The sequence below is a fragment of the Ochlerotatus camptorhynchus genome, unplaced genomic scaffold (assembly GCF_037179485.1).
Source record: "Ochlerotatus camptorhynchus isolate MF236.1 unplaced genomic scaffold, CSIRO-AGI_Acam_v1.1 ptg000056l, whole genome shotgun sequence".
NCBI lineage: Eukaryota > Metazoa > Arthropoda > Insecta > Diptera > Culicidae > Ochlerotatus > Ochlerotatus camptorhynchus.
The window spans coordinates 2,842,847-2,863,764 of record NW_027040546.1 but is presented as its reverse complement, the minus strand read 5'-3'; the positions used below and the strand labels follow the sequence as shown (position 1 = coordinate 2,863,764).

General features: G+C 43.5%; 1 protein-coding gene across 1 annotated transcript in view; it reads right to left on the bottom strand.

Annotated features, from left to right (window-relative positions):
- Window positions 1-244: 244 nt before the first annotated feature.
- Window positions 245-20,918, bottom strand: part of LOC135717464 (uncharacterized) — a 38,214-nt gene continuing 17,540 nt past the window's right edge. The window contains exons 3-6 of the mRNA XM_065239552.1: window positions 13,961-14,207; window positions 12,640-12,923; window positions 12,379-12,519; window positions 245-460 (exon numbers count right to left, since the gene is read on the bottom strand). Of these exons, the coding sequence (XP_065095624.1) occupies window positions 245-460; window positions 12,379-12,519; window positions 12,640-12,923; window positions 13,961-14,207 (888 nt within the window). The remainder of the gene's footprint in view (window positions 461-12,378; window positions 12,520-12,639; window positions 12,924-13,960; window positions 14,208-20,918) is intronic.

The window sequence follows — 20,918 nt, the reverse complement described above, 5'->3', positions numbered from 1 at the left end:
ATTAGGGTTTTTTTTAATTGCAAAATATTCCTAGAATCTCCAAATAGAGGCTGATTAAAAATAAATTGGTACGCACAAAAAGACCTGTAATTCGTGAATCAATAAATTTAAAAAGTCCATTAATGTCCAGTACTTTTATTAAAGCTTCAAAGTTACAGCATTAGATGGTTACAGAACCACCTTGGAGTAGTGGTAGCTAGCCAAATCGGGCCGTAATTCTAATAAGAGAAATCTCACTTCAAATTTACAAATCGGTGGTGAGGCCACAGTTGTTACCCTTCACCGCCATCAAAGTATATCCATCGTTGCCCCAGTAGTTGAACCAGGAGTTCTTGATTAACCAGTAATCTTCTTCTTTGAGTTTTCCGTATCCAACCGCCACCACTGCATGATCCAATTCATCCAAATTGTTCTTGCATTCTGGTTCGTAGTACACTCCAACGGCTGAAAAACTTGTGACCTGCATCGATAGCAATCAACAGCCCTCGGAAGCTTATATTTTGAATTTAAATGTGAACCGAGATGTGAATTACTGGTCTGTGATCCTCTAGTATATCCAATTAGAGTATGTTTCGGAAATATACTGTCAAACAGAACGTAATTTCATTTCATTAACAATCCAATTCCTACGAGATTGTGCCGAAGCTGTACCAAGAGATGTGCCCAAGCTGTGCCGAATCTAATTTCGGCACACTGACCTTGATCCTATGCTTGCGGATGAACGGCAATACACGCTTTTTCAGGCATTCTTCTATGTAACCTTGGGATGTCATCCTCACACAGTGGTCCATATTTAAAAAAAGGGCTTAAAACACTGTACCGTATCCGTGATAATATTTGCACCATTGAACTATGTCAAAATTAAAAAAATTCTCAAAAATTTCGTTCCCGAGTTTTTTTTATTTATTCAAAGGGATGTTTCTCAGAGTCTTAAATTATGTTAATCATCGATCGAGTTTTCACTTGCGGCAATTACGGCCGCCAAGGTTCTACGCTTCCGGAATGCACGGCAAGTTCTAATAATGTAGTCTGGATCCATTTCTCTCCAGGTACGGGTCAATGTTTGTCTGAGGCTTGCTGTAAAAGGTTGGCGTTTAGAACAGGCCTTGGCCTTCATGACGCGCCATATTGAGTAATCCAGTGGATTAAGATCGGGGCTGGATGGCGGTCACAAATCGTTCGAGGTGCGGCACGGAGCCCCATCTTGCTGAAATACAACATTTGGCTTCGGACCGTACTGTTCTTTGATCCACGAAAGAACATACTTACGCCTTTTGGAATGAACACCGGGTCCATTTTTTTCCATAGGAAGCCACCAATCCAAACATCATAACGCTAGCAGGATGCTTGGTCAGATACACGTTCTTGTGCTCGTCGGCCACGTCTTTTACCGGAATTGAACTAATATACCGGTCGGTTCTGGAATTGGATACGGGATCGACGGTAAATATGCTCTCTTCGGTGATCAGGATTACTGGATTTTTTCGTTCAGGATTTTCTTGCATCGTTCGACTCGTAGCTCCCGGATGCGGTTGGTAATCATGTGAGTTTTTTTTCCGTGCCCTCGACTTCACCTCGCAATCTTCCTTTACGATCTTCCGTGCCGTAAGGTCACTGATCCCGTGTTCCTTTGCCATTTTCCTTATTGAACGCACTGGATTTACCCGAATCTTCCTTTTGATAGCAGCGATAACCCTCGGAACCCGAGCTGACCTCGGACGACCTGTGGCCACCTTCGCGGATAGTTGTCCTTTCTTTTCTCGGTCTAAAACCCTTTTGACGGTCCACCGGGACACTCCCACGGCGATTGAAATGTCTTTTTGCGACATTTGCGCGTGGGACAAATCACGAATACGTTGCCACTTCGTCATGGTGCAAATGTCAAACTAAGTAAATCATTTTCTTTTATACACAGCCTACTACGGTATGAGCTATAGGTAACGTGCATGCAAAAAAAACCAAGGCATTATATGTACAGGTGAAACGGGGACCTTATATGTACGATGGTGCAAACATTATCACGCATACGGTAAATTGTAATTCTGATCATCCTCAGGGTAATATTAGAATTATTTAGAACTAATAAGATGTTTAAAATCATATACTGCCTCAAATAGTAAGGAGTACATCGACTATTAGTTTAAAAAAATCATCCCATCGAATTTACTTGAAAAACAATTTTAAACATATTTTCTACAGTATTTTACCCACATTTAATTCGATTTTTGAAATGCTGCATAATGGATATTTAAACTTTTTGGGTACACTGTCAAAACTTTTCAACTTTTGGATGAGTTTAGTAATACTAACAGATTATTTGCTTTATATAATTTAATTAAACATGTAATTCATAGCCATGTTAGTACTTTTAATAAATTCCAGACCGATTTTTACGGGAGATTGGCACATCAATTCGATTTCAATAGCATTATGTTGAAACTGGATTTTTTGGAGCATTCCAGGTTTTATATTTTAACTGGTTCAGGTTTTTCTGAAAATGACCTGGCAACGCTGATCAGGGGAGAGCCAGTGAGCGCATAATGCTGCTCCCCACGACGACGAAGCGAAGGCAGTTGGGATCCAGCTACGGAACGGAGATCACGGAGTGAATCTTGTTCGTGGGTTTACGGACAAAGCGTGAAAGTCACCAGTTTTGCCCACCTCGACGTCTTGGTCTCGCATCCCACGAACGATCTTGGAGAAATACTTGTTGGACATTCTATCGCGTCGGTCACGGTAACGAGCATCTACGCTGCCGGGGATCCGGCCCGCTCCTGGCTCTAGAAGACCAGTCATCGGCGTACACGTCAGCCACCGTCGCCACTGCCATTGTCTTGGCTGTTAGTATTGTCAAGCCCTGTCTAGTGGCGTCCCCGCCGACCAACCACCACCATAGCACGCCGTGGTCAAAGCCAGCGCCTTTGTGTGGGTCGCTACCGAGCTACTGACGAGAAACACCACTGCACACTGGGCCAGGAATGCAATCTAGTGGAGCAAAATTAATAACTCCGAAACGAAGCATTTCCGCGACTTCGTGTCTTAGCCGAAGTTTCTCATGATAACAAGGACCATCTATTGACATAAACAAACAATTCAAAGCTCTTCCGCAAAGATGGCACCACAATCTAACTTCTTTCTCTGACGATTTGGAGACTTGACGTCTTTGGCAAAGTTGCTTATCTTGACAAAATAAACAACTCTTTTGAAGGCGTAAAATTTTCACAGCCTACTGGTTCCGAGTTATATGGAGTTAAAGAAACAAATGTCCAAAATATGGTATTGTAAAAGATATTGTTGAAAAAAAAAAACAAAAAAAAACAGCACGTTGTTAAATTTATTATCTCCCAATTCAATCAATAATCAATAATCACAATCTGACATTTTCAGCAAAAATTAAGCAATACTCGATAAACAAAATATCAAAATTTGAAAGAGGTATATTTTGGTGTTTTTGAGATTTTTTAATTTCAGTGGAACATGTTTTTTTTTTCTATAACTTTGTTTAATGCATTGAAATGGCGTTTTAAAGACTTCACGACTTTGGAAAAGTTGTTTATCCTAATAAAATAAACAACTCTTATTAAGACGTCAAAACTCCACATTCTACACTGCATCACAAAGTACCATCTTTCCGGCGAAGTCCTACTAGCTCCGCCGGCATCAAGAGATCGCTCTGTTCGTGGCCATTGCCTTGGCCCATGTAGTGGCGGCCATCATGTTCATCTCCACTTCCGAAGTCACTACCAGCAGGGACGGCGTCCTCTAGACCATCGTCACCCCTAAAGTCTCACCTGCACCGTCGTCATCACCGCCCATCACCCGCAATGTACCGGCAAATCTAATAAACAGCTATTTAACCATTTCTGTAGTGTTGGTTAGGTTCTCCCGTGTCCAAAAAGTCTCCCACGCCAATACGCTTTGAGACCCGGAACCTACAAGGGTCTTGAGTGCCCATGGGAATTCCTATCAGGAACTCAGCGGTTCCGGGGCTTATAAAAACAGCCCTATAAAGCTTATATGAGACGCCCCATTGTATGTACCTACATCATATTGAACATCAACAGACAAAAATGATCACCAAAAAATCATTTTATGTCCGATATTTTTGTAACTCACAGGGAATAAATAAACACATATTAACTATGTTTTTGCAAAGCTGGTTTATTCAACCTCCTCTTCTAGGCTGAATGCCCAAACCTTGGACTCAACGCTACCCATCAAATCCTGTGCAACACTTGCGCCATCTTTCTTACACACATTCATCCACTCTTTCTTCAAATCCTTGTCGTTTTTGAAGACTTTCCCTGTTTTTCGGAGCTTGCCCTTCATAATCGCCCAGAATTTTTCTATGGGCGAAGTTCTGGCGAGTTTGACGGATTTGCTTCCTTCGGCACAAAAACAACATCGTTGGCTTCGTACCACTCCAACGGTTTCGCATTATGACACGATGCCAGATCCGGCCAAAACAGAGTGTCGCCTTTGTGGGACCGGAGGAAGGACAGCAGGCACTTCTGCAGGCATTCTTCTTAGCATATTTGGCCGTTGATGGTGCCGGTCATTATGTACGGCTTGCTGAATTTGCCGCACGCACAGATCACCTGCCAAACTAAGTACTTCTTGCCAAATATATCGACCTTCTTCTTCCGGAACTTCTCCGGAACATCCAGGCGGGACTTGCCGACGAAAAACTGGCGTCCGCTTTAATGTACGTCTCGTCGTCCATTACCATACATTTCAGCTGCACCAACCACTCGCGGTACAGCTTCCTGGCGCGGGATTTGGCCACCGCATTCTGTTTATCGGTTTGGTTAGGGGCCTTCCTTACCTTGAAGACATCAGAAGTAACACAAATTCATGGAATTAGGTTGAGTAAACTGCTATACAACCAAAACTAGTCATACAATGGTTATATGAATTGTTATAGAACATGTGTGTTGCTTGGGATGAAGTCCGGCCCGCTCCATTGTCTGCTGGACGAACCCGACGGAAGAATCTACCTTCTTGGCCACGTCCCGAATCGAAAGGTTCGGATATTGCTTGAAGTAATTTTTCGCTTTTCTTCCGCTGACAGATCGCCACTAGGTCGTCTAAGTCTCCTTGAACGATTTTACCACACGGAACACGGTCGAATTGTCGATTCCAAACTGCTTCGCAATCCGCGATTTTTCACGACCGCTCCCATAATGTTTTGTCGAAGCACTTCTTGCTTGGAAGCCATCGCAATAAACACTTGACAGATTGTGACGGGATTTTGCACATGTAAACATTACACTTTAAAATAGTTTTGCTCAAAATTTCATAAATATTTACCCATGCAATAAAAAGTTATACACATGCATTTTTTCGAGTATTTACAATCTTTGATAATCCCTTTTTCCGTTTAAAGCCTGGTACGCAGCTTAAAAGAAAACGGAAAAGTAATTTTTAAGGAATATTCCCAAAAGTAAATTTTACAGCTATAGCGAGGTTTCTTTTCCTAAATTTTGAGATCATAGGGGGTGTCGTCTAATTTCAAAATCCACAATTATTAGTTTTCCAAAACATCCAAAACATAATTTTTACAACAAACGTTAAAATTGATCAGACCATTATTCCGCAAGGAAAGCGAAATTGCATTCAGAATGCGCCACCTTCATGTCGATCACGATACTAACACACTTGGAAAAATTCATGTAAATTTAGGTGCTCTGAGAATGACATATACAAGCGTCAATTTTGACATAAATTTGAGTCATAACAGACGCGAAATATAGCTCAATCAAACGTACTTTTCGTCGAGCAACGAACTTTTCAGTCTCGAAGCACTTAAAATTACATGACATGTTTGTTTACGTCTCATCTTTTATGTCAAAGATTGATTCCGTCACGTGTAAAGTTAGTTATTTCTAAGTGTGAATGTAATCGATCGTTACCGATTTCTTTTGAACTGCGTACTGGGTCAAGGTATGTTAAGGAAAAGTAATTTCTTTAGCATTCCGTGTTCTATCCCGTAGCACGTAAACACGTCATAACTTTTCAGCTGCCTACCAGGCTTAAGCGGTTAAAAGCTTACAAAATATATTCACCGTGCTAGGTACACTGAAACCTAATCATTTTCAGCGAGTTAGTCACTTTTACTCAACCGAATGGAGAAATGTCTAAACGCATATGTTACTCATGCGCTGAGTAACATACACATTTATAAATGTCTCCATACGAATGAGTAAAAGTGACTCACGCTCAAAGTTAGGTTCGTTATCAGTGTATTTATTTTTAATGAGATCTCAGCAACCCTCTCGTTCAGAGGTCACTTTGACACCGTATGGGGGAAAAATGTCGTGACATTTTTTACCCATTTAATTTGTGTGACAGAGCTGGTAGTCTGCACTCGTTCATTAGCTGAATATCGGCATGATTTTTTTTGCTGTGACCCAGCAAAAAAAAATTGAAATCGGCATTCAATAGGCTGTAGTTGCGAACAAGTTGAACTGGGTAACTCCCGGTGAAAATCTAAATTTGTCTTTTTTCATTTTTCAGCAAGAGTGACATTCAGAACTGATGTCAAATTAGGCAAAACCAATGTAAAATTTATGAATTTTCTTCATAACCTTTAACAAGGATTCTAAATCAACTTACTTACCTACTTATCCTGGTCCGACATCCCTCAGGATTGCAGCTGCATCACAATGTTACGCCAATTCACTTGGTCCGTGGCAGCTTGTCTCCAATTTCTTGACCGTCCCACACTTCCAAGATCCTGCTCCACTTGGTCTACCCACCTTGCTCGCTGTGCTCCTCTTCGTCTTGTACCGGCTGCATTCGAGGCAAACACCATTTTTGCGGGATTGTTGTCCGGCATTCTTAGAACGTGTCCCGCCCATCGTACCCGTCCAGCTTTCGCAACTTTCTGGATACAGGGCTCGCCATAGAGTTGCGCCAGCTTGTGGTTCATCCTTCGCCTCCATACACCGTTCTCACATACACGGCCAAAGATGGTCCAAAGCACTCGTCGTTCGAAAACACCCAGTGCTTGCAGATCCTCCTCGAACATCGTCCACGTCTCGTGCCCGTAGAGAACTACCGGTATTATCAGCGTCTTGTACATGGTACATTTAGTACGGAGGTGAAGTTTACCCGACCTCAGGATCTTGTGGAGTCCGTAGTAAGCACGACTTCCGGCAATAATACGCCGACGAATTTCTCTGCTGCAGTTGTTATCCGACGTCACCAATGATCCGAGGTACACAAATTCATCCACCACCTCAAACTCATCTCCGTCTATTGTCACGCTTCTGCCTATGCGAGCCCTATCCCGCTAAGTTCCTCCAGCTTACAGATACTTTGTCTTCGAGGTATTCACATTTAATCCAACCTTCTCTGCTTCACGTTTCAGCCTGGTGTACTGCTCCGCTACGGCCTGAAACGTTCTTCCGACAATGTCCACGTCGTCAGCGAAGCAGATGAACTGGCTGGACTTATTGAAGATCGTGCCTCGCACCTTTTAGCGCAATGGTGATCAGGAGGCTGGAAAGACCATCGCCTTGTCGAAATCCTTTGCGAGTTTCAAACGAGTCCGATAACGCACCCGATATCTTCACACATCACTGTAAACCATCCATCGTAGCCCTAATCAGTCTGGTCAGCTTCCCGGGAAAACCGTTCTCGTCCATAATCTTCCATAGCTCTTCACGACCAATAGTATCATAAGCGGCCTTGAAATCGATGAATAGGTAGTGCGTAGGGATTTGATATTCACGACACTTTTGAAGGATCTACCGCAACGTAAAGATTTGGTCCGTTGTCGATCGCCCGTCCACAAAATCGGCTTGATAACTTCCTACAAATCTGCTAGCTAGTGGCGATAAACAGCGAAAGATGATCTGGGAAAGCACTTTGTAGGCCGCGTTAAGAATAGTGATCGCTCGATAGTTCTCACATTCTAGTTTGTCGCCTTTTTACTCCCTCTTTCCACTCCCCGGCAGCTGTTCTGTATCCCAGATCCTGACTATCAGTCACAAGTGGCCAGCTTATCCGGGCCCATTTTGATAAGTTCCGCTCCGATACCATCTTTCCCAGCTGTTTTGTAGTTCTTAAGCTGTCGGATAGCATCCTTAACATCCTTAAGCATCCTCATCCGCTGTACCGACGAAGCCATTCCTCCTGCCGCCTTGGTCCTCCGCCTTTGCGCCGTAATCACCTCACGTTCGTCCGTTAAGATATACCCCTTTCCTTGTCCCGACACATTTCGGCTCGCGGCACAAAGCCTTGGCGGGATGCGTTGAGTTTCTTGTAGAACTTGAGTGTATCTTAAGAACGATACAGCTGCTCCATTTTTTCGCACTCCAGCTCTTCCAGGCGGCGCTTATTATCTCGGAAAAGATGGGTTTGCTGTCTTCGCTTCTGTTTATATCGCTCCACATTATGACGGGTCCCTTGCTGCAGCATCACCACCCGCGCTACGTTCTTTTCGTCCAAAACCATCTGGCACTCTTCGTCGAACCAATCGTTCCGTCGATTCCGACGCCTTCAGCAGCGCTGTTAATGGCTGCTTTCACATTGCTCCAGTAGCCCTCAAGAGGGGCTTCGGTGAGCTCTCCCTCATCCGGCAGCGCTGCGTCGAGGCATTGCACGTACTCAGTTGCGACTTAGGGCAGCTTCAGTCGCTCCAGATTGTACCGTGGCGGGCGTCGGTACCGAATGTTGTTGGCAAGGGAAAGTTTTTATTTATTTATTTACGATCACCGCCTTCCACTAAGTCGCACAGATTGAACTACTTAATACTATTTTCTAGACTTAATTCCTAATCCTATGTGAAAAATACAGTTTTGGACACGTTAAAATCGAATTTGTCGTCAACTTCATTAAAAGCCCGGAGACACGAATCAAGTGGATTGTGATGCCCATAGTTCGTCCTGTGGTACGGAATTGACAGTAGAGGTGAACTTCGGAAGCGACGTGGAGGAATGTTGATCGGTATCTGCTCAAGGAATGCAGGACAGTCAATACCTCCTGTGATGACATCAAACACGAACATACGCTGCATTTTAATTCGCCTCGATGACAGACTTTCTAAGTTGATCAATCGGCATCGGTCGGGGTAAGAAGGAAGATTTACTGGGTCATTCCAGGGAAGCTGGCGTAGAGCGAATCGCATGAATTTCCTCTGCACACGCTCAATTGCTAAGATCTGCGTCGCGTAGAATGGTGTCCATACAGGAGCAGCATACTCCAGGATACTTCGCACTAACGAACAATATAACGTTTTGATGGCGTACACATCAGTAAAATCTGAAGCATGTCGACGAATAAATCCGAGTGCAGAAAATGCTTTGGCGCTTATAATAGCTAGTTACATGTTCGTTAAACTCCAATTTTGAGTCAATAGTAACGCCCAGATCACAAATCGATAGAACTCGCTCCAGTATGACGGATTCAATTTTAAATTGATGGACAATGGGCCTGGTGCGTCGCATAAACGAAATAACTTTGCATTTGTCCCTGTTCACGCGCATTCCATTATGGCTACACCAAACGAGCATAACGTTTATGTCCTCTTGCAACGCCATGTAGTCTTCTGAAGAAGTGATGACACGATAAATCTTCAAGTCGTCGGCAAAAGAAAGGTTAAAAGAAGAGAGCAGCATACACAAGTCATTTACGAAGATATTGAAGATCAGCGGCCCAAGAATGCTTCCTTGGGGTACACCGGACGTGATGTTGAACGGCTGGGATTGTGCCGCATTCACTACAACACAACCGGTTCTGTCCGACAGGTACGAGAACAACCACTGCGTTATCCATTCCTGAAACCCCATGTGTACCATATTGTCTATGACCAAGATATGTGGTACAGTGTCAAAGGCCTTGGCGAAATCTATATAAATCGAATCAACTTGTTGTCCATGTTCAACTTCGCTAGACAAGGTGTTGACGTAACACATCAGATTTGTAGTCGTGGAGCGTTGTTTCATTAAAACAATGTTGGCTGCAGGAGATTAATGAAGATACGGCGTTATACAGAACGTTATGCACCAGATTTTCGAAAATTTTGCTCGAGCAACACAAGACAGAAACACCTCGATAGTTCGTTACTCGATTACAGTTGCCGGATTTGTAGATTGGAATGATAGAAGCTAATTTCCAAGCCACTGGGAACATCCTGTCATGCAGTGAACGGTTGAATAGAGATGTTATGGGAGATGCAAGTGCGGTGGAGCAATTCTTCAGCAGCAAGGGTGGTATACTGTCCATTCCAGGTCCTTGATCAACGTCGAGTTCTTCAATGGCTTTCACCACTTCGACAACGGAAAACTGAACGTCGGGTAGATTTATGTCTGGTGAAGCAATATGGGCAAAGCGGTTGAAGCGAGGAACAGGCGATGATTTGCTAAATACGCTCTCGAAGAACTTGGCGAATAGGCTTGCTGCTTCCGAATTAGAGCTAGCGATGGTTTCGTCGTATTTAACGTTAGTTGGAATACGAGTAGCCGATTTTTGGCTTCTAACAAAATTCTAGAAACATGAAGGATTTTGCTTGACATCTGATTGAATCTTAGCCATGTTACTTTCATACGTGGAAAAGAGAAGTGCCTTATACGTTGTTTCCACTTCCTGAAGGTTATTCCGCTCACTATCGGACTTCATCAGAAAGAAACGGCTGCGTGCTTTCCTGAGGACGTTTCGTAGATGACGTAGTTCAGAGGTCCACCATGGCTTGTTGTAGACTGAAGAAGCTCGTTGTCTCTTTTGAGGTACTTGGTCACTAAGAACTTCGTAAAGTTTATCATAGAAAGCTGATACAGACTCGTCCAATGATTCCCGTCGCAGTAGAGCATCCCATTCGATGTTTGAGAGCACGTCATCCAAACGATCAAAATCACACGACTGAAAATTAAAGTTGAATCTCACATCCCCATCGTCCGTTGTGATTGTGCCATTACAGCTTTCGTCAAGAAGCAAGATAAATGGTGCGTGATGGTCGTCAATTGGTAAAAGTGGAGTTGAGGGTACAATGAGGTCAAAGTACTCCGGTAGATTGACAAACACAAGATCGAGGAGTCTGCCATTAGTATTACAACATCGTTGACCTGACACAAACCAGAGGCAAACATATTTTCTGTGAGGCAACGTTCTATTTCTGAGGAAACGTTTGACGGGATAAAGCCGTTCACGTCGTCGTCTGATTGCCACCGTAAACTTGGAAGTTGTAGTCTCCTAGTGTCAGAATCACATCAGCTGTTGACGAGTTTTCCGAAATTAGCTGCACTGCGTTCACATGAGCGTAATACAGGTCGAGGGACGAATTGGGAGGAAGATAAATGGCAATGATGTAGAGCGAGCGGCGTCCAGATTTCACACGAACTGAAACTTGTTCGAGTTGCTCACAATGTATCGGCGAAGTAGGTTCACAGACTATATGCCTTTTGACCGCGATCAGCACTCCACCTCCCCGTGAGTGAATACTGGTCGATGTGCTACGGTCGCATCGAAATACGGTATACTCGGACGAAATTTTTGCGCTGTCAATATCAGTCAATATAAGTTTCAGTGAACACGAGAACATCGTAATCACAGTTCAATAAAAACAAGCGAAGACGGGAGATTTTGGTACGCAAGCCTCTAACGTTCTGATAGTATACCGACAACAACCGGTCAGATGACACGCCATTCGAACGGCTCTTCACTGGTGAGGTAGATCCGAGAGCTTCCGTGGTGCGTTGGTTGGCAGATAAGCCCACATTCGTTGACAAGCGGCAACTGGAATCGACCAATGTCACGGGAAGTAAACTGTTTGAAACGTGTGCATACTTGCCTGCGATGGCGGCTTGGAAGACCCCTTCCCCGCACTCATACACAGGACCGGGATGTCTGCAGGGTGCTGGCCGCAATGGCTCGACTGTGACGAGGGGTTTTGGGGCTTCCATGAAGCTTGCAGACATGCATCCCGGTGACTCGACGAACACTGATGAAATAGATGTCCCTGATTGGGCACGATTACGTTGATTGGCTTCCGTGTGACACCACTGAGCGGCTGCATCGAATGGGGTTGACGTTGAACCGCTAGAAATGGCAGACATTACCGGAGGCAAATTGTCCTCGTTGTGCCACACTCCACACTCGTACACAAGACCTGGATGTCTGCAGGGCGCTGACCGCAATGGCTCAACTGTGACGAGGGGTTTTTGGGCTTCCATGAAGCTTGCAGGCATGCATCCCGGTGGCTCGATGAACACTGATGGTATCCGTCCCTTCATACAAGAGTGATTACGAGTATTGCAGTATTGCATCCGTCATGGGTGACCGGTTCGTAAGAGGTTGAGGTTTAACAGCTAAAAGCGACAGGCATTACCGGAGGAAAATTGCTCTCGTCAGATGAAACATGATCAGAAAGATACTTGCCTGAAAGGGCAGTTTGGAAGCCCCCAACTCCAGAACTGAACACAGGACCAGGACGACTTCGATGTTGGTAGTTGAGCTCAGGATGCAGCCCGACTGTGACAGGTGGATTGGGAACTTCCTTAGTGCCTGATACGGTGCGTCCTGGGATGAGAGAGGGACGATTTATGAAGATCTTTGATGATGCGTTGCGGGTCCGTTTTTTTGGTTAGGTTCGAACAAGCGGACAGTTATCCCTTCAGGCCAATACCACGGATCACCAACCACCTCCGATGCCGTTTTGGGTACGGTCACTTTGAAAGAGACGAATGTAAGATCATCCAGACTCTTTCCGCGTGGGACTAGTTTGGTGACTTTCACTTGAGTCAGATCAACATTGGTGATGTCGTGAACATGTTGTAACAACTCGTTCTGATTCTGGTCCGGTGCGAAGGGGGTCACGTGGAAGGATAGCATATCGTTGTCAGTCTGATCTTTCGTTGCAATCCTCAGGTACGGTCTGGTGTTGCCGCCAGCTTCAGTAGCAGAATCGATGTGAGACCTGTTATCTTCAACGCGAGAGTCAGTGTTACTGGGATCCGAAGTGATGGCAGTAGCAGTGTGAGAATTTGATTGCTGAGTTTGAGCGGATGGTGTCGGACCATTGATACGTGGCGCGTTGTTGTTGTTTTTATCGACACTGGCCGATCTCGGTTAAGCCTGCGGCTTAAGCGCCACTCCGGTAAAGGAGACCGCAGGCCACGTTGAGTTTGCCCGGATGAGACTGCCCCAGGGCGAGTCCAAGTGAAAATCTTCCTAAAAAGAAGAGATCGAGCCAGCTTGACTACTACCGAATTTGATCGATTAGTAACCTCTATTTCGAAACAGCATAATCTCTCACAACATCGAAATAACTCCAAAAAGCTCCCGGTAAGAGAATACACAAACCCTAAACGACGTTCCACGTCAAGTTCTCCTCATCGGTAGTTTCCCTTAAATTCCGCCAGAGGCGCAGCTGCCGTAAAAGAGGTACGCAACATAACAGTCAAATTCCGATCACGCGGAAGACAACAACATAATTAAACGGATCCGAAAACAACGTAAAGATACTTTTTTCCTCCCATTCTAATCTTTGATAGGACTAATCAACAACATTACATCAATTTCAAATCAAACATTTATTTCACAACGGAAAACGGTAAGTTGAGATTTTATTATGAACTAATGCATGCTTTTACGAAATTTCCATTGTTTGTATATTTTCTACTCCTCTTTATTCTATTTCTCTATCTGGTCCTATCCTTGTGTGCGTAACTACCTATCTGTGCTGTGCTCTTGTGTCTATTCTTGACGAATCCCACGACGATGCAGCAAGCGGGGAACGGCAAAGCTTGGCACCCGGGTGTCTAACATTGATGGGTTGGGTGGGCATCCATGTATGACGTTACGTGCGCACGTTTGTCTTACCGACACCCAACCTTACAATTCTTGGACTTCTCCAAATGTTAGCAATTCATGCTCTTCGACCTTATGGTCGGCAAAAAATGTCCTCCGTGGCGCCCTCGCCGGACGCCACACTCAACGAAAAAAAACAGAACGGACTCACCAGTTGGTTTAGCTGCTGATGATTGCTGCGCTGCTGTTACTGGCGCGGCGACGATGCTACCGTCGATCGATGCGCGTTCGACCGTTGGTGTGAACGGCCAACGATTTCCACGTGGGTGGATGAACCACAAAGCCCCGCTCAGCGATGTAGATGCGGATCGCTTTCCACCGGACAAGGTGACGGTTGCCGGGATTATTCGCCCCGGGGATGCAGATGCTGACGTTGGAAGCGTAAACGTAGCCGTTGGCTGGGGGAAAGAACATTAAGCACAATGCACAGATTTCTTTTAACGAGCACATTACCTGATCTAGCTTATTTTTCGCACACACAAAGCCTAGCCTAAGACGCACACTACGTTTAGATTTATAACTATAACTAAACAAACGACGAGGAGAAATTAGAATTGAAGTATAAAAGTACAACCACGTTGTTTAAACTCACTTTAGAAAACGAAACAATCACGCGAACAAAACGAAACACTTCCACTGCAATCTGCGGTTCGGACGAAAGTGAAGCGAAACCGTGACCTCAGATTAGGGAAGGTGACCTCGGCCGAACTTAACGGAAGTTCGATTTTCCCGCGAACTTCTTCGAACGAGATCGGTAATGCGAGAGATTATTCCGATCGCTGGTCCTTCGTTCAAAGTCGGGTGTAGCCACACTCTCTCTTTTCCCAACTTTCCCGAAGATTTCACTGGACTCGGCCTTGGGAGAAATTGTACAAGGTCGAGTGGCTTTACTCACGAGGCATTCTATTTTTATAGTAAATTGACCAGTGTCGTTTTGCTACTGGCATAGTTTTTGGCGTATGGATTAGATCTATTTCATTCTTATTTTACTATTTACTATTTACAACATGTACGTACACTTGGTGTACCTGCTACAAGCTGCTGGTGTGGTGGACGGCTTGCTCGGAAGTATGTGCACACGTTTGTTGGATCCGATCACGATTTGTTCCGCTGATTTAGCAATGGTACAGTTGATTTCGTCGAGTACCTCGAAAAATTACGTTTCTTCGCAGGACCTTGACCGGTTGATGGGATCTTCAGCAGTGTCGTCAAGGGTAAGCTGATCCAGGTCGTGCAGAAATGTCGATTGATAAGTTTGCACTGTTTGATGAGGTTTCCCGTAAATAGTCTTGTTGATTCTGCGGAGATTTTCACCATAGATTCCAAGCCGAGTATCCATTGAATCCGTTCGAATCAACAGCTCTCGCAGAGCTTTCATAATTTTTTTTTCACGGTCGTAGACGGCAGGTTCAAAATTTAGGCGACAGGAATAGCAGAACCAAAACAGCCCAACTCCCGCAGACCAGGATGCGAATTGAAGCTTAGTTAAGCCAATGCAAGTTTGATGATATGTTGTACCACACGTTCCACTACACGTGATTACCTTACCCGTGCTTAAGGGCTTCGGGCAAACTTGACATGTATCCATTTTGTTGTGGTGATGGAAACGTCCAGCACAGGCAAAAATCGAAGTGTTCCAACTCTCCGTAATATGACGGTAGATGAGATGCGCCAAAATGTAGGCAATGTCCTTTTACATTCAGCACGTAAGCTTCCAATATTGTTTGATAGATGGCGTATTGAATGACAAACGCGAGCGTGAGTGGGTAAACAATGGCAATATATAACCACTATGCCGATTTCACAAAACAGTAGACACCGTGAAAACAAATACACGAAACACTTTGGTATCACCGGTAGTGAACGGATAACCCTTCGATGCACGAAAAAAAAACACTTAACGAGTAATTAAAACGAAAAACATTAACTACGAATGAAAAGTTCCAGACGTAAACAAAAACCGAAGACCGACGATTGAGACGTGTTGCCAAAATGATTTTTTTTGCGCACCTTGACCATTAGAAGGTAGTGGTCCGAATCAATATTTGCGCCGCGATAGGTCCTGACGTCGATAATGTCCAAGAAGTCCGTCGATCAAAACGTGGTCGATTTGCGATTCTGTCTGCTGCGGTAATCTCCAGGTGTACCGATATGGGAGGCTATGCTGAAAGTAGGTATTACGCATGGCCATGTTCTTAGAGGCGGCGAAATCGATGAATCTAAGGCCGTTGGCGTTTGTTAGCTGGCGAGCGGTGAACTTTTCTATAACCAGTCTGAAATCCTCCTCCTGGCTGACCTGAGCGTTAAGATCTTCGATTACGATTTTGATTAAATCATCTAATATCATGAATCAACATTATAAAAAACGTTGTTCGATGTGCAGAAAAAGTCCGAAAAACCTGTCTTATCAAAAAATTAAAAATGTTTAACAAGGCCAAAATGCAAGATCATAAAAGTACCAAAAGAAGAGTTTTTAAATTGTGCTTGTGTGCTTCTTAAGAAGGGTATGACATAAATAATTGAAAAATCTTCTTTCATTTGAAATATTTATGAAGATTTGGGCAGAAACAAATTCTTACGACTTATTTTCGATGCAGTGTTGGATCCATCCTATTGGGAGTTTAATATGCTACAATGGAACAATCAAATTGACATTCCATTTATTTGATTACAACGTTTGCTATTTTAAAGATTCTAAGTTCAGCACAGGTAAACATAAAAGGAATTTAAGTTCTCTTAAGGGGCTTTTCATAAACTACGTAGATATTTTAGGGGTGGGTTGGAAATTATCCACGGCCCACACAAATTTAAAAAAAAATGTGTGGATAATTGTCTACGCAGGGGGAGGGGGGTACAAGAATCCCAAAAAACTGTCTACGTAGTTAATGAACAGCCCCTAAATGAGTTTCAGTTAAAAACTTCTTGCCTGTCATAGTTCTGAAACATACAAATTTGTGATGTCAGGTGAAGTTTGATTTCTAAAGGTGTTTTGCCATGACAAACAAACCTTTTTATGAATAATAAAGGAACTGATTTTCTAATTTCGAAAATTAAATCTTGAATTAAGGATTTATTCAATAACCGCCCAATTAAAAAAAAATGCTTAAAAAATTGTCAATTTTATAGTTAAATTTCTAAGCGGTTTATTTTGTTATTAATATATTATTGAAGAGAGCAGCAAAGGTAATCTTGTAGTCCTACTTCAACGGCTTGGCTTCGGACACAAACCTTTACTTTTTTCGGTAAAATGGTGGTATTCCATCAGAGCCAAGTCCTTTGCCTGAATCAAGGCCTTCAAGCGCAATTAAATGTCTTATTTTCAACTGATACGGCCATTTTCACGTTCTGACAGGTAGGAAAATCGTCTAGGAGGACGATGATAAAATTATATCCTACTTTAAGCATACCACCTACAAATTTCTTCGGTAAGAGTTGAAAACACTCACCATCCACTGCTCAAGAGTGTAGTGCCTATTCACCTACTACTAAACCGAGGCAAAGTATTCAGGAACTGATTAAAATGTCTTCCGTCTCCTGTTGTGAAGGTGATTTTGCACCCAGCAACTTCAACAAAGCTCTGTTGATCCGCCGGTGACGAAGATGGTTCGCAGAGCAGACAACACTTCAATTAAATGCATACTTGTTGTTTGTGGAACGGCAGCAGTAGATCTTAAGTTTCTCCACCTAAGCAATAATACCTGCAGGCACCACCGGTGTGCAGTGCATGTATGAATTGTTTTGCTGAAACAAAAGTTTTGCTGAGAAACTTTCCTATAGTTGGACCATAATCCGGACCAAAGTTGCTCTTCCTTCGACGAGCGTTAACGAAGAAGGCCAAGTGTCTACCAGTACATCAACCATCATGTGCGTGAGTCTCCCCAGCAGCATACCTTCCTATACTAGTGGGTGTTAAGTCCTAGGCGAAGAATTATTAGATTTAACGGAGACTTTCGTGGAAAGTTTGATGGTCCTTCTTGAAAATTTATAATGAACGCGTTTACTTGTGTAAATTTTCTTGAATAGAACTGCAGGCTGCTAGTTTTCTCTAAAACCACATCCATGTGCACAGACAGTTCCGATTTATATTCTTTCAAATTCCTCCTGGAAAGGTACCCCTTCCAATAAATTATTATTCAAATAACCCCTCCCCCCTCCTCCCCACCTGGAATAGTACAAAGTGAAAATCTCATAAATTTTTGAAATCCATTTGACCCAATTCAGTTCATAAAATGGTACCCCGTACCTACCTCCTCAAAGTAGCCATCATTCCTTCCTGGAAGCGAATAAAAAACCAGCCCGGTCGAGCAAATCGACTAGAACAAATTCAAAATTAAATTAATGGATTTCACTCCTTTCTCAGTGCTTTCCTTTTACCCGTTCCCGACAGTGTTCTTCAGGTTTTAGATATTCTATAGACTTATTTAAATCTGTTTCTCCCTTTGCTTCACTGGATAGTGCTCCACTCAAATGTTGCAACCCTAGCGAGCGGCTAGCTAATGGATTTTTTTTTTCGAAACTCAATTCATTTCTTGCAGTGGCGTAGCTAATGTGGGTGCCTACCCCCATCCAGAATTTTTTGTTGATTTATATAATTTCAATTGCCAGTATTTGAAACACTAAAATCTGCACCCCCATTAGCTACGCCAATTACTTTCTTGTCGAATCACTAATGGATTCTTGCTTCTCGCAAATAGAATGCTTTTGAGCGACTTAGTAAGTACATCGCGTGGCTTTTCAGAAATCTCAAAAAGCTCGCTGAAATTATAGTTTTTCATTTGAACATTTTCGCTTGCCTTGAGGTTTGATTTTCGATGAGCACCAACACAACGGAAGCTTGTAACAAGTCGTATGTATTTCGTGCCCATAGTGGCAGACCCAGCCAGGCTACTTCGAATCCATTGTACAGTAATGAGTAGCTCTAGGGCACCGTGTCTGATCATCTTGTCGTTAGTTTTCCATTCCATTCCGGATTGTTCTGCAACCGAGAGCTTTCACACGTTCCGGAGTACACGATGGCAAGAGCCAGATAAAAGCCAAGCAAAACTGCTCAATTCCCTCCGGACACGGACGGATCCACCAGCCGGGTGCGAAGGCAATGCAAACGGACCGGCAAAGGACACTCCGCAGAATGGGCACAGCCAGACAGAGCAGAATAAACGAGAGATCCTTATCGGATAACCAAAGATATTTAACACTATCGATAATGGCGAACGAGCGCGCGCGCGGTCGAGGGAAACTCATTACATACTAATGAGAAATGAGAATATAATGACCACTGCTCCTGGTTTGCCGGAGGAGCTAACACCGAGGTCGGCTGCCTTTGTTGCAATGCAACTCTTTGGAATATAGCCACTGGTAGGTGTCATTCGCTGGGATGGAACACAGGGCAGAGTAATTGAAAGCGTGACTATACATGACTGGGTGCTCTAGGGAATTTGAGAAGAAAGGATGTTTTGATGCTTGGGATGTAATATTTAGAAAGGCAATGTATTGTATGGTACGCAGGCATGGGAAAAATCGTTTCATTTTGCATTTACTACTCACTCACACGCATACAACATCAGAAATAAGCAGTAGTAGTCGTGCGTGCCACACTGATTTCGTGCACATTCTCATTACTTCTATTTTCTTCGATGAACGCAGAATTGAGCAAAACAGACAGAATGATAGCCATCTCAAATTGAAATGCATTTGGTATTGGTTCAGCCCCTTAATGCAAATCATTCAAAACGATGATGTAAATAATTCTATCGAACGTCATTTGCTTCTCTGAGTATACAAACGAGGTGGAAAAATAGCCATCGCTATCAAAAGTGGTACGAACATTGGTAAAGCGTATAAATCGTAAATTGTCTGTTGGAGGAAGTTTCCTTTACTATTTGTATCCATGATGAATGGCTGTTCATGGCTATTCAATATAGAAATGTAAAAAATCAAGCTAATAATCTAATCTAAAGCATTTTCAAGTCATCCTATCGTAAAATTGTTTGTTTATTAATTTTTTTGATAAGGCTCAACCGAATTAACTTAACAGAGCCGAGGATTCTTGGTCACTATACAATACATCTTAAAACTATAGTCAAAAGGTACAACACAATAAACACTTTATCTTCCGCTATCCAAAAAGCCTCCTCCATCAGAACTGGAGCCGCTTCCAGTGGTTTCATTGTATGGCAAATTGTTGTACGCCAACGAGGGTCAGAGCGCGTCCATTGCAGCAATGGACGCAAAACGTGGTCAGCACTCACACACTCATCACGAAACGGTTGCTTTCCAAAGTCGACGACGCATCGACCGAAAGAACTGCTGATGAAGAACAATGAGGAGGACCACACAATGGTTGCTGCCGAGAAAACAGACGATTGCGCAGCACACATCGAGAGTGGCCTGCTTTTGTTGACAGCCGAGTGAACACTCCTCGTAAAATTGTTGTCTGATGACGAATTTAACCATAAGAAAATCATCCGAAATTCGACAGCATATTGTTAAAGGGCTCGAGCAATACAATAACCAGTCGAAGTATTGCGGGCGTTTTCGTACTGTATAGCTCAACAGGGGGCTTTTCAAAGGATTTTTATACTAGTAATTTCAATTCAGTCAGAAGCCAATCAAGAGTGTTGGATTGCCGGTGCCGCTGTGTAGTGGTAAGCGTGACTGCTTTCTCACCCCAGTGGGTCTGGGTTCAATCCCAATTCTCTCTGGTCACGTCCTCCTTCGGAAGGGAAGTGAAGCCGTTGGTCCCGGTCCATGTGTGTTGAATGGGTGTGATATCCTACGCAGGTGTGGAAGCTGCCTTTCTGCACTAGATTGCGGAACAGAGACCGACGTTAAAAATAAAAGAAAGAATAAGAGTGTTGGATCGTGCCATTGGCAACGGGCTCTACGGCGTTTGAATATATAAAGCGTGACCAGTAAAAGCTCCCCGGCACGATGGTAGCGATGCGATCCACATTGTTTCTCTCATAGTGTTTGTATGCATTTGTTATTGTTTACATGTTGTATGGATGTTTTATTATGTAAATAATTATTGTGAGTGAATTTTATTGCTCAGTTTCAATATATAAGGAACCATTTTTGTAAATAGTTTAAGTTATTCGTTCCTGCTCCGA